This window comes from Ptychodera flava, chromosome 12, assembly GCF_041260155.1.
Source record: "Ptychodera flava strain L36383 chromosome 12, AS_Pfla_20210202, whole genome shotgun sequence".
Lineage (NCBI taxonomy): Eukaryota > Metazoa > Hemichordata > Enteropneusta > Ptychoderidae > Ptychodera > Ptychodera flava.
Window position 1 is genome coordinate 36,381,716 of NC_091939.1, and position 20,085 is coordinate 36,401,800.

The 20,085-nt window shown below is 38.7% G+C and overlaps 1 protein-coding gene across 1 annotated transcript in view; it reads left to right on the top strand.

The window, feature by feature from the left end:
• Positions 1-20,085, top strand: part of LOC139145762 (vacuole membrane protein 1-like) — a 268,119-nt gene that overhangs the window by 8,155 nt on the left and 239,879 nt on the right. The window contains 1 exon segment of the mRNA XM_070717066.1: positions 4,034-4,314. Coding sequence (XP_070573167.1) covers positions 4,061-4,314 — 254 coding nt within the window. The 5' untranslated portion in view covers positions 4,034-4,060.

The following is a 20,085-nucleotide window of genomic DNA, read 5'->3' on the forward strand; positions in this document are numbered from 1 at the left end:
GCTGATTGAAGGATAAGGCTCATGCAGCCTACACAAACCATGACATACATGCTCATCATCATCACACAGTTTCACTTCTTGAATACAAGTTCTTTTTAACTGGGTCAGGGAGTACATACGCTACAGATTTTTTACCCTATTGAGGGGACCAAGTGGCGACATAATGTGAACATGTATATGCGATGTACATGTTGAATTCATTATATTACTTTTTCCATACAGGCATAACCTCAATATTGTGAAAAAGGAAATCCATGATATGTCTTAGTTTATTATGATCAGATCCATTTAATTCTAAGAAAGAAAATTATCCCAAAAAGTGTAACAAGAGAGTACATATAAAAATTCAAAAATATTTGGAGTATCAAATGCGAAACAGCACACTCCATTATTTTCAATGAGGGGTCTAATGAAATGTAGTTCATAACAATTTGTCTTCTTTGAAATTTTGTCGCTAATGTTACGGCAAATTAAAAATTGTAACTAACCTAGTGTTTGCCTAGGAGGAGAAATCCCTAATGGAAGAACCGGGAATTGAAAATTGCATCTTAAATAAGAGTTACGAGGACTTTTTGACTCTACTCTGCATAAACATTCCAGCTTTTGGCCATACAAATTTTGACGTGGGCACTATCCTGTTCAGGCCCCAAGCACCGGATAGCCACCACGTCTATGAATATTCAGCGTGAACAAGGGCAATTAAACTACAAAGAATGCTTCGGATAAGGCTGGCAGGAACACAAACAAATTATCTCCACTTTATCACTAATAACAAGCCTCTTGGCTCTTCTAAGTATTTTTCTGCACTCCCACCTGGTCAGTCCATAACAACTGGATTTTCGGTAGCTCAGAACGGCGACACCAAACGATGTGAGTTGAAATGGATACTAGCAAACTATTAAAAGTGCATGTTATGTTGTAAAATAATCAATATCACCAATTTTGGTCAAAAATGAAAAGAAATGCGTTGCGACACATGATAATTTCGAGTATTTTAAGCCCAACAGTCCTTCAAACCATGGCCATACATGAACGCGCTTGCTTTATGTCCTTACGCTCTAAGCTGACATTGTATGGGGTATGCATTAGACATCAACGACGAGTGCTATGCTTGCAATCTAGTTGTTCGGCCACGTTACGACGGTATGACATGTAATGTATCAATGGTCCAGTTCAAGTGACTTGAATGACCTCAAAACTGATGTTTTCTCTATTGTTATGGAACAGGGTCCGGCATTCACAGGTGAACATTTTGGCTAATGGAACATAGCGATAAAACAAAAACTGACCAACTTCACCTGCTTGTAAGCGCTAGCGTTCTCGGGGACAAGGATTCGCTCAGTCCGTACCCTGATCCCAGCTTTGTAGCCGGCGGTTAACTGTTTTTATCTTTTATCTAATGTAAGCCTAGTATATCCATGTGAGATATATATGTGGTCCAATTTTGATATACTGTAGTCTAATTTTGATATGCTAACTTATTCACTTTTAAATCACAGACAAACAGAAAAAATTAATGCTCACATGCCGGCTAGCCCGTGTAACGCCGGGAAAACACAGAGGCTGTACGCAACTTATGGCAAACATTGTCTGCCAACCTCAAGAATCATGTTTCAATTTTCTCCATTCTCCTCCAATAAAGCCGAGACAATTGTACTGACAGTATTACAATATTAATAACTAGTCTTGTTATGAGGGACTGTGTATACACTAAAGTTTTTGATTTCATAATTCAGATCTCTCCATTCAAGTGACGAAGTTTCTCTTAAAACTCAACCAACAATACTCAAAATATGATGATCTTTCTTTCTCATATGTCGCCGTACAGCAGCCATAGCTAGCTCTCGTATGTTGCGACGGAAAAACTTTTTCCATATTCGTCTGTGAAAAACGAGAGCTACGACTGCACAGATGAATGCCGCTGCTTCCTTATGGAATAGACTTTCTAGTCATATTCGTTAAGGGACTGGTCAGTTTCTTCGGCCTTGGGGGGGCGGTGGATTCATGGGGGGGGGTCACCCTGTTTTTGACTTTGGTGATAGGGGGGTCACCATGTTTTTGAAATGCCCAATAGGGGGGGTCAGTGTGTTTTTGAATTTTGACACAGGCTCATCATTGCCTAAAATGCATCGTGTCAGCCACAAATTTCATCCAGTTGCATTTTTCGGCGCGCCCTTTGGGGGCGTGACTTTAATAATCAGACATATTTTTCAGCACGCCCAACTTTAACATATCAGGCATACATATATCAGAGATATATGTATGTTCAATATTTTTCAGCGTGCTCTTCAAGCGCATTACTTTAATATATCAGACATTTTTCAGCACACCCTTCCTGTGCATTACTTCAATATACAAGACATATATCAGAGATATCAGGATGTTTCATATTTTTCTCTGCACCCTTCGGGCGCCATACTTTAATAAATCAGAGATATATGCCAGAGATATCTTGATGTTTGCTAAGTGAAAGTGTACTATTATGAAATCTGCATTTCATATGAAAAGCATGACAAATTCCTGATACTTTTCTGTTCTCTCTATGAGAATTCAGTATGAGAAAGCAACATGCACAAATATCAATGTTACAAGAAAAGGTCATCTCAGACTCTGCACACAACAGATTTGGCTAAAATGCCTCTCTATGGTTCCTCAGGAGATTTAATTGGATGGCTGGCAAGTCTTAACACCCATCAAAGTTTTTGATTTACTGCTTTTTCCTGTTTGATATTAATGATTGACATCCATTTCTGCACAACAGTTCAGGACATCTGGTTAAGCATAGAAAGTGTGAAATACATTCACAGCTCATTCAAAATGTACTGTATTCAAACTTTAAGATTGACACTTTGAAATTCCTATCTTACAACTGACATGCCAACAATTTCATTAAAACACAGAATGACTTAAAATATAAATGTATGTAAAATATAATATATATCTATATCTATATATATATATATATATATATATATATATATATATATATATATATATATATATATATATATATATATATATATATATATATATAAGAAACTGTAGGAATTCAGGTGATCCCCAGTGGAGCGTGGAATGGGGTGAAGATAGAAGAAATTTGGGTTGAAACGCACTACCACACCTGGTTGTTAGGTTCCAAATGTATTTATTATACCTCAAACACAACGTTTCGCTCTAAATTTAGAGCTTCTTCAGGTGTTTTCTACAATAAAAAGTACGAACATGAAAATTACAATGGTTGAATTGTGTAGGAAAATGAACAATGTAGAGTTATAAGTCTGTGAAAATCTGGAAATGTACATGAATGACAGGAGAGACTAAAAAATTACAATGGTTGAATTGTATAGAAAAACGAGCAATGTGGAGTTACAAGTATCTGAAAATCTGTAAATGTACATAAATGAAAGGAGAGAGACTAACCTCGAGGTTGTGAGTACGGTCAAAACTGTCTGGACCTACGCCGAGAGCTGGAAATTGGCGCGCTGAAGTCCAGGGGGGGGTCCCTTTAAATAGTCAAAAGCTGGTATGTGGGGGCGCTGTTAAATGCTATGTAAATTTTGGCATCATCCAAGTCAATAAACAGGATGACAAACTTCGCAAACATTTAGAATCACAATGGATCAAAAAACTTGACACACTGTCTCCAGCTGGCCTAAACATTCGCCCACTAACTCATTATGCTGGCAAAAGCTCTCGCAGAAATTTGTATAGCAAAAAGGTGTCATGAAGAACACATACCTTCAAGCATGGATCTCCTGGTTTAACTTTATACAGGCATTGACAAAAGATATGAGACATTTATTTCCTCAGGAAATGTATGATTAATTCTGCTTTAACACGATATTACGAAAGCCTCTATGTTGCTTGTTACTTTAAGCCTTTCTTTAAAAAACGATTTTGTTTCAAATTTTTCATGTGTCAATTTGAGTTGGTCACATTCTTATGCCAAACTGCATGTAATGCACTTTGTGATGAAGAGTTTACTGTTTTTTCACTGCATTTTTATATGGTAATGATTCCTTCAATATTCCAGATTTCTAGATTAGAAGAGGAATACAAAATGAGTGAAAGGATTCAAAAAAAGAAAGCATCATCAATAAGGAGTGGAACTGATGCAGATATAAACCATGGCAAAACCAAAGCAACATCTTCTGCAAGTGCAATATCTTCCAATGTAGAAAATTCAGTACTACGGGAACAACGTAGACGTGATAGAGAAGAAAGAGCAAACATAGTTATATGGAAAAAACCAATCACCACATTTTACTACTTCTTACGAGAATCCATGATAAAGCTTCAAAATATACTAACAAGGTAAGTAAAACATAAATACTGGTACAATCCCTACTGGAATCAGTAAACTTAAAGTGCAAGTCCCGCATAAATTCAAAGTTAATTTTGCTAAAAATGAGCCATCCTATATGATTTTGTGAACACACCACCGCTAAGTTGATGAAAGACAGGAGGGTTTATTGCAAAAAGGAGAACGTAAACGCCAACAAAGTATATAATAAAGCACAAGATGAAACGGCAAAAATAAAGCAGTAAGGGGCATAGAACTAGTGCCCTCGCAGATCTCAAACTAAGTACTATCAAAACTTACAATACAAAACAGTCAAAATATAAGTAGCAAACTAACCTACAATAAAATATGAGCAAAATATATGGGAGAGGGCCCCTTCAGTTAAGCAACCGAGCAACGGTCATTGGTGACCTTGGGGTCAAGGTCTGAATGACCTTGATGATGAATCCATCCTGAGAGACCGCAATGTGGGAAAGGAGTGGAATTCCCGAGAAATGGGGGTCAGGATGGAATCCAAAGCCCGGACACTTGAAAGAAAGGGAAAAGGAGAGGAGGAGACAGGGGATGGTGGTGGGATAGGCTGAGCTGGTATGGCATGAACTCAGCGGCTGAATGAATGAATGAATGAATGAATGGGAGCGATGAGACAAAGCCTTGATTATGTAGTGTCGTGTGCAAACGTGGCTGATTGGCTGGGAAGGATGATTGATAACAGTCATGGGTAGAAGAGCCGATTGACTAAGGGGACGACAGTGAAGATGTAAGGAAGGCAGATAGCTAGGTGTAATCACAAAACACATCTGTGATAAAACACAGATTCCACTTTGTGAACACACCACCGCTAAGTTGATGAAAGACAGAAGGGTTTATTGCAAAAAGGAGAACGTAAACGCCAACAAAGTATCCAATAAAGCACAAGATGAAACGGCAAAAGTAAAGCAGTAAGGGGCATAGAACTAGTGCCCTCGCAGATCTCAAACTAAGTACTATCAAAACTTACAATACAAAACAGTCAAAATATAAGTAGCAAACTAACCTACAATAAATATGAGCAAAATATATGGGAGAGGGCCCCTTCAGTCAAGCAACCGAGCAACGGTCATTGGTGACCTTGGGGTCAAGGTCTGAATGACCTTGATGATGAATCCATCCTGAGAGGCCGCAATGTGGGAAAGGAGTGGAATTCCCGAGAAATGGGGGTCAGGATGGAATCCAAAGCCCAAACGAAGGAAGCATGACTGAAGTGACCCCCAAAAGGAGGGAAGGAATTGAGAATGATGTTAGTAAAGGGGCTCTCGCACCCAGGGGAACACCGCGGTGGTGATACGGCCTGGGGGGAGGGGGTCCTGGGGGACAGGTAAACTGTACGAGCCCAGGTGGAAACATGATGAACGGAGACGAGGTTCTCGCACCCAAGGGATCACCGCGGTGGTGATACGGCTTGGGGGGAGGGGGTCCCGGGGGACAGGTAAACTGTGCGAGCCCGGGTGGAAACATGATGAATGGAGACGAGGTTCTCGCGCCCAAGGGATCACCGCGGTGGTGATACGGCTTGGGGGGAAGGGGTCCCGGGGGACAGGTAAACTGTGCGAGCCCGGGTGGAAATATGTAACGAAGACGAGGTTCTCGCGCCCAAGGGATCACCGCGGTGGTGATACGGCTTGGGGGGAGGGGGTCCCGGGGGACAGGTAAACTGTACGAGCCCGGGTGGAAACATTGATCGAAGACAAGGTTCTCGCGCCCAAGGGATCATCGTGGTGATGATACGGCTTGGGGGGAGGGGGTCCTTGGGGACAGGTAAACTGTGCGAGCCCAGGTGGAAACATGTAGGAACGTTAGGTGACAGAACACAGACGTGGAACACGACGAGACATGTAACGTGTGAGTCATAATGCAATGGAACGAGGCTGACTTGCAGTGACGACTAGGCAGCCGTTAAGATGTTTGAGTGTGCACCCAGTGAGTCCAGAATTAAACAGGGTGGCGCCATGAGAATTAGGAGGCTAGCCGTTGAAAAGCATGACGCAAGGAAGTTTCTGATGTTCTTATGTAAAGTCGATAGCAGTTGCTGGACCATCTGCCCAATGTCTGGATCAGGTGGTCTGGAATTTGTGATGCTGCGGCTGAAGTGGCTGCTCCAATGCGGAAGGAATGGCCGGCGAAGAAATCCGGTCGAAGGTTGATACGTGATAAAACAGTCCGCAGAAATGTTGTGAACGTGTTGCGGTCTAAAGGTGTTCTTTCTGGCAGGAGGAAAAAGGGTTCAGATGCACTTGGACACATAGCTTGACGGACAGACATGAAACGAAGTAGTGTGGAAACAGGACAGATTGCGGTACCCGTGGGGAAGAGGCGCAGGTTGAAGCCGCGGCGAAATTGGTCAGTTTTTGATGACTTCAGTTGTACTGACAGACAGGAGACTCGTCCGTTGGATGCAGTGGTGGTAACGTCCCCGAAGCAGAGGTTACGCTGGGGGTCAAATAATCGCAATCATACCAATCCATAATCCAATAACACTAGGTCAAAATTTGTAAGACAATAGTTGTAAACATAGACACAAAACAGCACAGAACAGACAGTAAATAGACGGTACAAACAAAGTCAAATTCATGAAAGAAAGATATATGGACCTCTGGCCAAAAGACCAAGAAGTGATGTCAGGTGTTTCGAAAATAGTAAGCGCATCCTGCCCCACATGTGGCACCCGCCATATATCAATCTGTAAGTCAGATAGGTAGTGGTCACTAACTAAGGCCCAATGTCACCGATGCCATCAGTGATCATTTGTCGAAGAGAGATATTGTATTTATCTACCAGCTTGCGATACCTGCCAAAAAAGCGTTTGAATGTAGAGACAAGTCTTGCTCTGGTGTAACCTTGATTTAACAGTTTGAAAGAGAGATGCCATGTCTCTCTACAAAATCACCATATGAACTGCATGCTCTTGCATATCGTATAAGCTGGGAAATGTATACCCCATAAGCAGGTGAGAGTGGAATATTACTGATGAGGTGTGAAAATTAATTATACTAAAGTTGAAATCATCTCTCTTGTCATATAGCCTAGTAGAAAGGTGACCATTGGAGTCAAATTCAAGTAAAATGTCCAGATATGAAGCAGAAGAGGCCGTTTCAGTAGTTTCTTTAATCTCCAATTCTGGAGGATAAATCATAGCGAGATATTTACTGAATTCAGAGTTATTCAATGAAATAACATCGTCTATGTATCTAAATGTTAGGTTGAAAGTACGAGCTACAGAGACCTTTTTCTGCTTGATAAGGTTCTGGATAAATTCTGCCTCGTATGAGAACAGAAATAAGTCGGCAAGTAAGGGAGCACAGTTAGTGCCCATGGGAATTCCTATACACTGTTGGAAAATGTGCCCTCCAAATTCAACAAATATGTTGTCAATGAGGAAATCAAGCATACTGATAATGTCTTTCTCGGTATAAAACACTTTAGCATTAGTTGTATTTTTAACAAAATATGTAGAATTATACCCTAATACCACATATTTGTAACGGCGTGAACCGTTTTTGTAGAAAAATGCTTGGTTGATGATGTTTTTAAGCGTTCTTTCAATTATCATGTGGTATTGTGGTATACAATGTGGAAAAATCGAAAGTTTTAATAGATGTTATTTTGAAACAGATCTTGATTTCAAATTTTCCAAGAGTTCCTTCGAATTTTTAATATCCACATTTGATTTATACCACTCCGAGAAAAGACAACATCACAGTATGATTGAAGTCCCCGTTTAACAGTACAAAGAACAGAAGTCAGTATCTTCGATAACTCTGTTGTTGAACATTTTGAAGATCCTGCGATAAACCTAGCTTTGTAAGGTGTTTTGTGGAGCTTTGGTATCCAGTATAAGCTAGGCAACTTATTATGGTCATCCTTTGTTGTAATATTAAAATTATCCATGAATGACTTATGGTTTGCCAAAATTTCAGATTTGTTGAACATTGATTGTCTGTAAGTGGAGTTGGTTGAGGTCTTAGTTACACCAAATTCGTCTATAAGACATTCAAAATAATACTTCTTACAGACAAATACAATGTTATTGGCAGCTTTATCAGCAGGGACGACAACATATTTGTCATGGATATCATTCAAACACTTAACAGCATCAGGATCTTTAAATACAGAATAGGGTCTTCTGCAAACATGTGATCTTAGTCGACCAATACGGCCACGCACTATTTTCCTCACAGATTTGACCCATTCTGACAGTGTGTCCAACTCTACATCCTCCCTTTTAGCCCATTTCCTGGCATAATCTTCAACTGAGTCCATAATGATCTTAAAATTATGGTTCCAGTTGATCCTGTGAGGTTCTCTGAACTTGGGTCCACAAGATAATATCTTACGAAGGTGGTGATGTTCAACCAAGTTCAGATCACCAGTGATGACATGGCCAACGGAGTATATTTGAAGGGAGATGTAGAGCAGTCACAGGATGCTGGTGTTTGAAGGAATTCATCAATTTTTAAGTGCCGCAATGCCTTATTGTAATTGAATATTTTATTGGAGATTGTCTTGGTGTATTGATATGACAGAATAGGTACAGACTGGTTCTTAAAGTATACAGGTATAGTTGATGTAACCTTTTTGTTGTGTAGTATATTGCTGATATTAATGGCATCAATTCCTTTGTTAGTAAATGGAAGATGTATGAAATGACGATGATCATCAGTCATAGGTCAGCACGAACAGGCTTGTATAGTCTGTATAGTGCAATGTCAGCAATAATACTAACCAGTCTGTACGGTTGTTTGTTCGGATCTGTCAAAGACAATCCCAATGCATAGACATGCAACCTTCTCAAGTCCTTGATGGAAAGAGCAAATAATGAAGTACGAATGTGATGGAGACCTAAAGGCTTCTGCAATAAAAGAAGCAGTTCATGAAATTTGTCATGGCAATTGGATGTAGCTGATGTATCCAATTTAGGCCGATGGTAACGCCTATGTCCATGACTACGTCTTCTACGGACAGAAGACTCAAATAGGCCCATCACATTCACTTCTGAACAACCAGGACTTGAGAGATTGCCTATATCTTTGATGTTGTCATTACAACCATAAGGCATTGCGGTACCTAACTGTCTAATCCAGTGGTATTCTCTCTGTCTACGGGATGGTGAACTAAGTGTGGGGCTGTTGGTTGGATGGTATATTTTTTCAAGAATACGGACACGCATAGACAAAGTGGAGTGATCGTCCTGGTTAAAATGCTTATAAAGTTGCACATCCAAAGATCGATTCACTCCACTGCGATGTCCGTTCATTCTAGATCGTAAGCTGTTTCCTGTTTCACCAACATAAATGAGCCCGCACAATGAACACTCAATTCCATAGATTACGTTTTTGTTGTGCAATTCAGAGGTTCCAGACATTTGGTAGAATAGGTCTTACCTGTCAAACTACTACTGAACTGTTCTGTAGTGATGAGCATACTACAGGTTTTGCAGTTTTTAATACCACACTTTGTGATAGAACCTGTATAATCACAAGCTGGAGATGACTTTAAACAGTCCGTCAGTAGCAATTTGCATGGTTTAATTGTCTGGTAGCTTTCTCCATTTCTGTGATAAAAATTGCCCTCTGATTGCACGTATGATGTCTTAGTAACATCCCGAAGGATAATCCGAGGGACACACGGATTTTGAGCTACTGTGCCCCGTGTAGCTGGTCGGGACCTTGTTAACCGGGCGACGTCCCAGCCGGTATGAATATATCTCTTATACAGTCCTTCATTATCATGTACAAGTACCAGGTGGATGATGCCCTCGGGGACAATATGTCCACCAGCAGGAGCATCGACCTGGTCGTAGTAAAATAATCGCAATCATACCAATCCATAATCCAATAACACTAGGTCAAAATTTGTAAGACAATAGTTGTAAACATAGACACAAAACAGCACAGAACAGACAGTAAATAGACGGTACAAACAAAGTCAAATTCATGAAAGAAAGATATATGGACCTCTGGCCAAAAGACCAAGAAGTGATGTGAGGTGTTTCGAAAATAGTAAGCGCATCCTGCCCCACATGTGGCACTCGCCATATATCAATCTGTAAGTCAGATAGGTAGTGGTCACTAACTAAGGCCCAATGTCACCGATGCCATCAGTGATCATTTGTCGAAGAGAGATATTGTATTTATCTACCAGCTTGCGATACCTGCCAAAAAAGCGTTTGAATGTAGAGACAAGTCTTGCTCTGGTGTAACCTTGATTTAACAGTTTGAAAGAGAGATGGCCATGTCTCTCTACAAAATCACCATATGAACTGCATGCTCTTGCATATCGTATAAGCTGGGAAATGTATACCCCATAAGCAGGTGAGAGTGGAATATTACTGATGAGGTGTGGAAAATTAATTATACTAAAGTTGAAATCATCTCTCTTGTCATATAGCCTAGTAGAAAGGTGACCATTGGAGTCAAATTCAAGTAAAATGTCCAGATATGAAGCAGAAGAGGCCGTTTCAGTAGTTTCTTTAATCTCCAATTCTGGAGGATAATCATAGCGAGATGATGGGTGGTGGATGTGAACTCGCTACAGCGTAGAAACCCGAAGAAGGCAAGGAGGAATGCCGATTGCAACAGAAGGTCTACGTATGGGCCGAATACTCCTTCGTTGAGGATGTTGCACATGCGCCGGAGAATGTCGGCTGTAATGGGGAGGCGTGGTCTTGTGCTTGAGCCTTGTACACGATGGATCCCCTTGAGAACATTCTTGAGGCGTGGGTGAGGTTGGCCGTATTCTGACACGAGGGGATTGCGATGGCCATTCATAGTGTAATAGGAGCGTATTCCCGCTAGATACAGTTTGATAGTGGACAATTTCAGGTGAAGGAAGGTGGCACAGTGGGAAACAAAATATACTAAAAGCTCTTCAGACACATCAGGCAGAGACGTTGAACTCACTGGAACGTCTGACAACGAGCAGAAAGTTTTCCATGCGCGAACCCCCGATGAATAGGAACCGATTGTCCTCTTGCTTAGTGAAGCTTGTTGGAAGATTGCCACAGCTTCGTTCAGTGGAACATTACTTCTGAGGGCACTTGGCAGGGGGCTGGATCCGCGTGTGGTGCCTCGTCCCGAAAGCGCTGCATCTGAAAACGAGACAGAGAGTCAGCAATAGTGTTCAACTTCCAGGGATGTGTTCGGCATGAAACATGAAGTGATGTGTGGCTGCCAGAAGAACGAGGCGCCTCATTAATTTCATGATGATGGGTGACTTGGAGCGTCCTTTGTTGATGATGTGGACGGTAGCCGAATTGTCACAGTGGAACAGTATGCGTTTGCGCGCCCAGAGATGGCCCCACAGGAGAGCGGCAATGACAATAGGATGCAGTTCTTGGAAGGCTATAGAAAGTGCAGGGTCTGAGTCTAAGCGCAAGTTGCTGTCCCAGCGTTCTTGGAACCAGTGGCCGATGAAGTAGCCGCCGTGACCAATGCAGCTGGCATTTGTATAAAGTTCCATGTCTGATGCTGCTGTTGTACTCGTATAATTGCATCATCCCAAAGAAACGATGCAGTCAAATATTATAAAAATGCAATATGTTGTGCGATTTTGAAGTTGGCTGCCATTCGGGTCGTTTCAGAATTCGCAGGCATTGCCGCCGGAAATGACATAACTAATTGAACATACGAATGAGCGTGTTCAATAGCAAATGCTTACCGCTGTGGCTTCAACATGATGAGAAGTTACCCTTTTGGTGGCTGAAGTAACCGCAGCCATTGTCAATTTAACACACATTTTAGGATGCCGTATTAACCGCATTTGCCAAAATTACAAGAAAGGATCGGAAAAGAGGTATTCAGACAAGCGTTTTCTACGGTGAACATTTTTGAGTGCCTCGCATGCCATGCCTTGGCCCTGTGACTTCAATACACACGGTTCGAAAGCCAGATGTACGGTAAGATAGACTGTAATTGTTGGAGCTACTACATCGATTATGTGACTGCAATGCCGTACCAGTATGACCATTGTCCGCAGGAAATGTTCGTGTGTATCATCATTAACTGTGGACAAGAGCAAGAAGAGCAGCAAGACTGCTACAGGTTGCCCAAAGCATGTTGAGGGGATGCGAGGCCCAGAGAAGTATGGCTGTGTTTACATCCATCAGGACTGCATGAACGCCGATTCAGCTGCTTTATGAAAGTGATTGTAAATAAAAAAGTACTACATCTTATGTATGTGTGTCTCTATAATTAAAAACGTTAGGAGATATGTAACTTATTCCTAAAAAGTTCCCTTTGAATTTGATTGACTGACTCTTTGTGAGACTGAACGATAGGTTGTGTATGCCAGTAACTAATAGTGACAAAGTGTAGCAAAGAAGTTTCATAAGCTTACTGCTGACAAAGCAGTTGCGTTGTTGTCATCTGTTCCCTTCTGCCCGACTTAGTCTCCCCTAAGATATTTTACCTTCTTTTAGAATTTCGTAGTTATGAAACAATGAACACTGTGTTCTGCATCACTCACACAAAATGGAACTGCCATGATAACATTTTATCAACAAATTTCCTAAAGTAGAAATATGTCATTTTAGTACTTGAAATAATGAAATTTACTCTTCATCAGATGAAGTGTCTTTATTTTGTCAATGTCATGTGCAGAGAAACAAAATTGTTTTATCTTATTAGTCAACTGAAGGAAACCAACCCAACTCACAACTGATTCATTGGATTCACTGAACAATCATATATTCTCATCTATTGCAGATAGCTTTGATATTTGGTATACAGATGACTTAGGATATACTTAGATAATTTCATATAGCTTCAGGAAAAATAATAAATTTGTGTTTTGGAGGCAATTTTTGCCAGTTTTGGTTAAAATGTCTTCTAAAAACTGCTTGTCTCATGGCTTTGTAATTTGGTATATGAGTCCCAAGAGACAAACTAAGCCAACTTATTTGTTCAAATTTGGGGGGGACCATGGCCGTAACATATTTGTATTTTTGGAGCTAATCTTTAGTCTGCCACCTTAAATAACCTATACCAACCCCAGGCCCAGATATCTTTTAAGACAGTTTTGAAAAACTGTGAAAACAATGTAGTCATATTTGGTATCAATTTGTAGCAAAAGTTGACCAAGAAAACAAATCTGACGTTATTTATGATATAATATAGTGGATCAACCTTAGCTAATATTTCGTTGAGGATTCCCTAACACTGATTTAAGAGATCTGTATCCACAAGAATGCCGTGTGGCAAGATGCACTCTACTGTGAATACAGACTCCAGTACACATCATTTTTACATTGAGTAGTTTATGTCAGCCCTGGACCAGCCCTGGTTTTGAGTCAACTCTACGGTATATTGTTAATGTGGTCAGGCCAGAACCGGTCTAGTTTTGGCTGGGCAATAGGGGGATCCAGGACTGCCCCAAAGTTTGGGTCGTTTCTGGACCCAGATGATGCCCAATTGAACCTAAAAGTTTTCGTTCCAGTCTTTATCATTCCATGTTCTCAAAACAATATCTTCCCACCAGGTTTTGCTCCGCAAGTGGGACCACATCATCTGATTAACATTACTTGAAAGAAAGGCATTAGTTAACAAAGACATCAGAAACAGCATGCACTGGTAACATGTATTTCTGCACAATCTGCGAGTCCAATTTGTCTCGTAAGTTCATCAAACCAATACTGGAGATGTCTCTGCAGTTCAAATGTCGTTTAGCAGTTAGATTAATTCTTTTTGGCAAAACTGGGCCGGTCCTGTAAAATGTGAACGTGAACCAAATTTTTTCCCCACAGAGGATTATTGTGACCAGGCCCAGGTTCGACCTCAATTTTGTGAATGTGAACAAAAGTATCTGTCTTAGTCCAATCATTGTGTTTTACATAAAAATACAGACAGATGTCAGGTCATTGGTTGATTAAGTAAATTATCACAGTATTGAGGGTAGCCAAGTGCAACTCATAAACATCATTAAGAACATGAGTAATTTAGGATGATGTCAGGTCACCCCACCACACAAACAGATTAAACAACAATTTTGACTACTCAACTCTCTAACACTATATAAGTTTGTTCCTTCCAAGGTGAGAATTTATCATGGATCATTGAACAAATGATCGGTGGTTTTCTGCTTTTGATCACAACTTTCAGCTTTTTGTGGACAATCATGTTGACTTCCAATATATTTGCTTACAATAATTGTCAAATTATAGTTATACATTTTATCTGAAACCAATAAATATTCACATTTCATGTTACACATATTACTCACACTACTGGGAAATAACTAAAATTTTTGTTTTTAACTGACATCCAACATTTGAAATCATTGAAGCTGTTGGTAGTTTCATTCTGATCGGTTTATTTGATTTGTTATATTGCACCTTTATTCCGGCTTTGTCTGTGTATTACTTTAATTTGATTATCCAAACATTTCAAGTTTGGGGCATTAAATTTTTAATGTTGATCTACAAAATTGAAAACTGGTCATTAAAATTGACTACTGTCTAAACATTGAAAGTTAAAACCTTTTGCAAATACAAATAGCACTTTTTGTTCGCAAGTGAAAAACAGGAATACATGAACATGTACTTCTTTTTTTTAGATGCGAGCAACACTAGTATTTTTTTTATATTAATGGAAGAATCATTTTTATCACTAATGCTAGTAATATTAATTATGGTTTTTCCAAAAGCTGATTCAAACCTATCCACTGAATTCTCTTAAATATCACAGCACAGTTATTTCAGATGCTAGGCCAGTTGTTGAAATGTCTATTTTGAGGGGTTTTAGCTAACTTACTGCTATGCTTGGTGAATTACCGTAGTGTTGTAGATAATGTGAGCTCAAGCCTCATAAAGTAATGCATTATATTTAATGACACTTACTATACTGGTACATGTTGTTGAAAAAGAGGTGTACTTGCACTGAAAGGCATTGAGCAGCATCAAGTTATTGCTATTTGGCATATTTAATGAATGATCATTTCAGGAACCCCTTGTCTAATAGGTCATTGACGTTTCAAGACGTTTTTATCCAATCGCCTGACTGTATAAGAGTCCATCTTATGTGAGAGACAGCTGGCAAAGAAACTAAAGTATAGGCCTAGATGGCAGTTTTCTATGTTGGCTATTGATGAATATCTGTGTATATAGGGGTGGGGTTCGGGGGTCTGTAAGTATAAGCCCAAAATTAGACAATTCTTCTGCCATAAGAATAAAACCTCTGCACCGACTATATCTGGTAGTATACTATGTACATCTTCCATGTCATCCATGTGTATTGTTGCTACAGGGGCATTGGCGCTATTTTTAGCTCCCATATATGCATATGCATATGGGAGGTATTCTTATAAGGTGGCAAAATGTTGTCTGTATGTATGTATGTATGTATGTCCGTCCACGACAAAAACTCCTAACCCGCAGCACCTACTGTCTTAGTATTTGGTGTACATGTGCACCTAGGGGTGGAGATGTGAATTTGTTCAAATGAACATGCCAGTGCCAAAAATATGCAAATGAGGGGAAAAAAGGAAAAATCCTGCAAATGGCTAAAACTAAGTAAGCATTGGTCAGATTTGGTTGAAACTTAGTATGCAGATTCCTTTAGGTATTGTCAATTATGTGTGCTAAAGTTGGGGGTGAAATTTGCCTGTTTGTATTTTTAGGGTATTTTTTTCCATTTTTAGTCAAAAAATCTTGTTCTCTGAAATCACTTATCTGATTGTTCCTCAGGATGACTTCAGTCATGTTTGTACAAATTGTATTGATATTGTCATATTTGTAATTTTGGGGCAATTTTCCCAATTTTTGATAAAAAAAAATTCTATCCTAGAACTACTGATTCAATATCTTTGATATTTGGTATACAGGTATGTAAGATTAATCTAGATATAATATATTGAAGTTATGTTATAATTTTCATTTTTTTTATTTTCGGGCAATTTTTGCCTTTTTTAGTCAAAAAATTTTTCTCCTACAACTACTGATCTGGTAGCTTTGATATTTAGTGTACAGGTTCCTAGGGTTTATGTTAATAAGATATATTGAAATTAGGATGAAATCTGCAATTTTGTATTTTTGGGGGGCAATTTTTCTCATTTTTGGTCAAAAAATTTGTTTCTCAAAATTTACAAGTCTGATTACTTTGATATTTTATAGTAAACAGGTTCTTAGGGTTTTTGTTAATATGATATATTGAAATTAGGTTGAAATCCAGAATTTTGAACTTTTGGGGCAACTTTGCAAAACTGTCAATTTTACTGGGATATCTTTCATTTTGTATTTTTAAGATTAATTTTGGTAATTTTATATCTACTGGGTATATAATGTGGTTATTTAGTAAGCATTTGGGATGGTAAACTGTATTTGGTGTTGAAATGTGGGGGAAAAAATCATTAGAAAACATAGCTGAGGTGACTTTAGCAAGTTCTGTTTCCAACAAATATATTTAAAATTTTTTTCAATGTTTAAGAGTGAGGGAGGGGGTTCCTGGCAGATTTTGAATCAGCCACAGAAGGTTTGACAAAAAGAAAAGGTTGGGGAGTGGGGTAAAAAAGAATGTACAATGGATCGGATAAAAAAGATAATGTACCTCATCAACCTTCCAGACACACCCCCTTATCAAATAGTCCACCCTCCATGTATTTTTGCATGCAATTAACCATGCAGTGTATTTTAGTTTAAGATGTCAAGTTAGTTAAGGATTTGAAAGGAATAGTTAAGTTCACCACAATTAAATTTCTTAACTTTATCTCTTGTGTCATCATCCTTGTGTAATTCGTTAAGTCTGTAAGTTGTTCCAGATGTGTATGCACCAGCTGTTCTGGAACAAAACAATGTTTACTTTTCCCTGTATGATTTCTGAGTTAATGATTGTATGTTGAAATCTCTCCATTATCTGATGTATAGGCAAAATGTAAACATTGGTTCAGGTTATGTATTTCAGTCTATGTCAAATATTGTAAATGAAAAATCGAGAACAGTTTGCTGTGTGCTCGTAAAAGATAACATATTTGTCAATCCATAAACTACCTTGCAGATTGATTGTCTTAAAAATTATCACAGAAGTAGAAAAGGAAAAGAAACTAATCAAATTGCTGTAACATATTGACCCTCAGTGCCTGTAGGCCTATACTTAACTATTTTATCATTACATTCAGCTGTTTGTTAAATCTTTATCATTCTCCATGGGCCAAGGCACACTTTGGGGCCAATGTCATCACTCTGTCCATGTTTCATACAATTGTTAGCTTGTTTTGATAACTATGTGGGAGCGAACAGTGATATTGTCACTATTTTTTATCCAGGGCAAAATTCCTGTACGTACTGTACAACGTACTGTAAAACGTACTTTATGTTATGTTGACCCCAAAATTACCTAATTGAATCCATCTGTCAATCGAAATTACATTTTAGTGTTTGACTTTATACTGATTATACATGGTTGCATAATTAAACTACTCAACAGTGTACTAGGGGTATATCAAACCTTTTACTTGAGTCTAATCCAAATTAGTGTAATCCACTGGAAAAGATGTACGGACACTACATGGGGGGTACGGACACTACATTTTGCCTATAATTCATATATATTTTTTAAATGGTGACTGTCTAAGATGAATGCATATGTCATTCATCTATGCAAAGTACTACAATATGTATTTTATTTTGTTTGCTGAAAGCCTAATATAGGTGTAGAATTAAATGGTGGGGTACAGAAAATTTAAGCAGAAAATTTAAGCCGAGTCTTTGGCAAATTCTTGAAAATAAACGAATGGATGCTTATGACAGAAGACTTTATTACAGTACTTAACAGATACCTGCAATGGATTTTAACAACATTTTACAAAATAACTATAGATTAGAGCCAAGTTATACACAGGGTTAATTGTCCATAATGAAAAACGAAAAAATCAATAACAATGGGCTACTTTTGGATTTATTTAATTATTAATGATGTTAATCAACTGGTGAATAGCATACCATGACGATACTTACTACTTGTATTAGACATCCTTAAGACCACACAGAAAGAAAAAAACATGCACCTTTACTGGAGTTTACATTATAAAAACAACATTTTCTTAAAGTTGAAAAATGCGGTGACCAGTTTCACACCACAAAAAATGGCACATCTTTGCAAAATATGGTCCAATTTTCGTAATTTTTGCTTTGATTTGCTCAGAAAATCTTACTCAAAAAGCTATCACAAGAGTAAATATATACTGTAAAGTAGTTTTTAGCTACTATAGACTATAGAAGCTATTGGGATGGGTATCCGTCCGGCGTCAGTCTGTATGTATGTATGTATGTATGTCAGTTTGTGAGGCGTCCGTCCACTCAAACATCTTGAGAACCGCAGTACTTACTGATTTGATATTTGTTGTGTAGATGAAAAATATGATTTTGAGAAACTAGTTTTTTTAATTTTTTGATATTGTTGAAAATAGGCAAATTAGTGCCAAAAAAGGTGTTTTTGGTAAAAAATCTTCTTCTTCATAACCACTGGTCAAACAGCTTTGTTATTTGGTATACAGGTCCCTAGGGATAACCCAACTTAGATTTGTTCAAATTGTGATGAAATATGCAAATTTGTATTTTTAAGGAATTTTTAGCTCATATTTGGTTTTGTACATAAATACCAAAAAGAGCTTATATGATGAGTCGGTGGTGTCTGTATGTCTGTATATTTGTGGGTATGTATGTGCGGATGTATGTCCGTCACACACAAAGGCTCCCATACCGCCAGAGCTACCATCTCAGTATTTGGTGTACAGGTAGATGCAGGGGTTGAGATGTGAATTTGTTCAAATGAACACATCAGTGTCAAAAATGTGCAAATGAGGTAAGAAAATGAAAATGAAATCCTGCAAATGTGCAGGAGTGATGGCATGCCAGTAAGAAACAGGCCAACTCCACTGATCTTGAGTCATTTCCTGTCATTGTTTATGAACTGTTACATATTAACAGACCTGCTGAAACCATAGACAGTAGAGGGGGGAAGACCGTCTATACTCAAACTACGAGGGGCTTGTTTCTGCTATGCATGTTGCTAAAGTTGACCTCCAGTACCTAAAGTTTCAGACCTTAATTACTTTTGTCATTCTTGTTTTTTTTGGTATAAATATTTCTTATTGTTTTTCTGGTTGTACTGTGCAGAAATCATTGTCATAACATCAACGTAGAATTTTCCTCCTCTGAACAGATAGAAACAACATTTGTTGTTGATCATTGGTAACCCATACTGGTATATACCAATTCTGATCAAATTTGAGCGACACCATATAATTGCGGTATTTTTTTATCATTTTTGGTCAAAACTTTATTTCATCAAAACCGCTCGTCTGACAGCTTTGATATACGGGATGGAGGTTCCTACAGATAAACTAAATGGTCAGAAATGTTCAAAATGTGGTGATGTATGCCTTGTATTATTTTTAAATAATACTTTTATCCATTTTTGCTTTATATTCAGTCGATTTTTAGTTGATTTTGCTAAAGCTACCATCTGCGCATGTGCAAAATTGAAGGACAAAAATACAAGTTGAAGAATCGAAAGAGACGCCATCTTGTTTCTCGGACTTGTCCGATTTTTTACGTTGTAAACGTTTTAGTGTGTATTTGAATATGTTTCATAAATGTATAGTTGACAGTGATGGTACTTTTGCCTACATCGTGTATTTTTTGGTTCGAAAGGTGCCTTCGATCGACTGAACAATGATGGCCTCCGTAGGTGATAATCAACGGGTACCGGCGAAACTGGCGGCAGATGTATCAGTCTTACCGAGGACAGCAACCA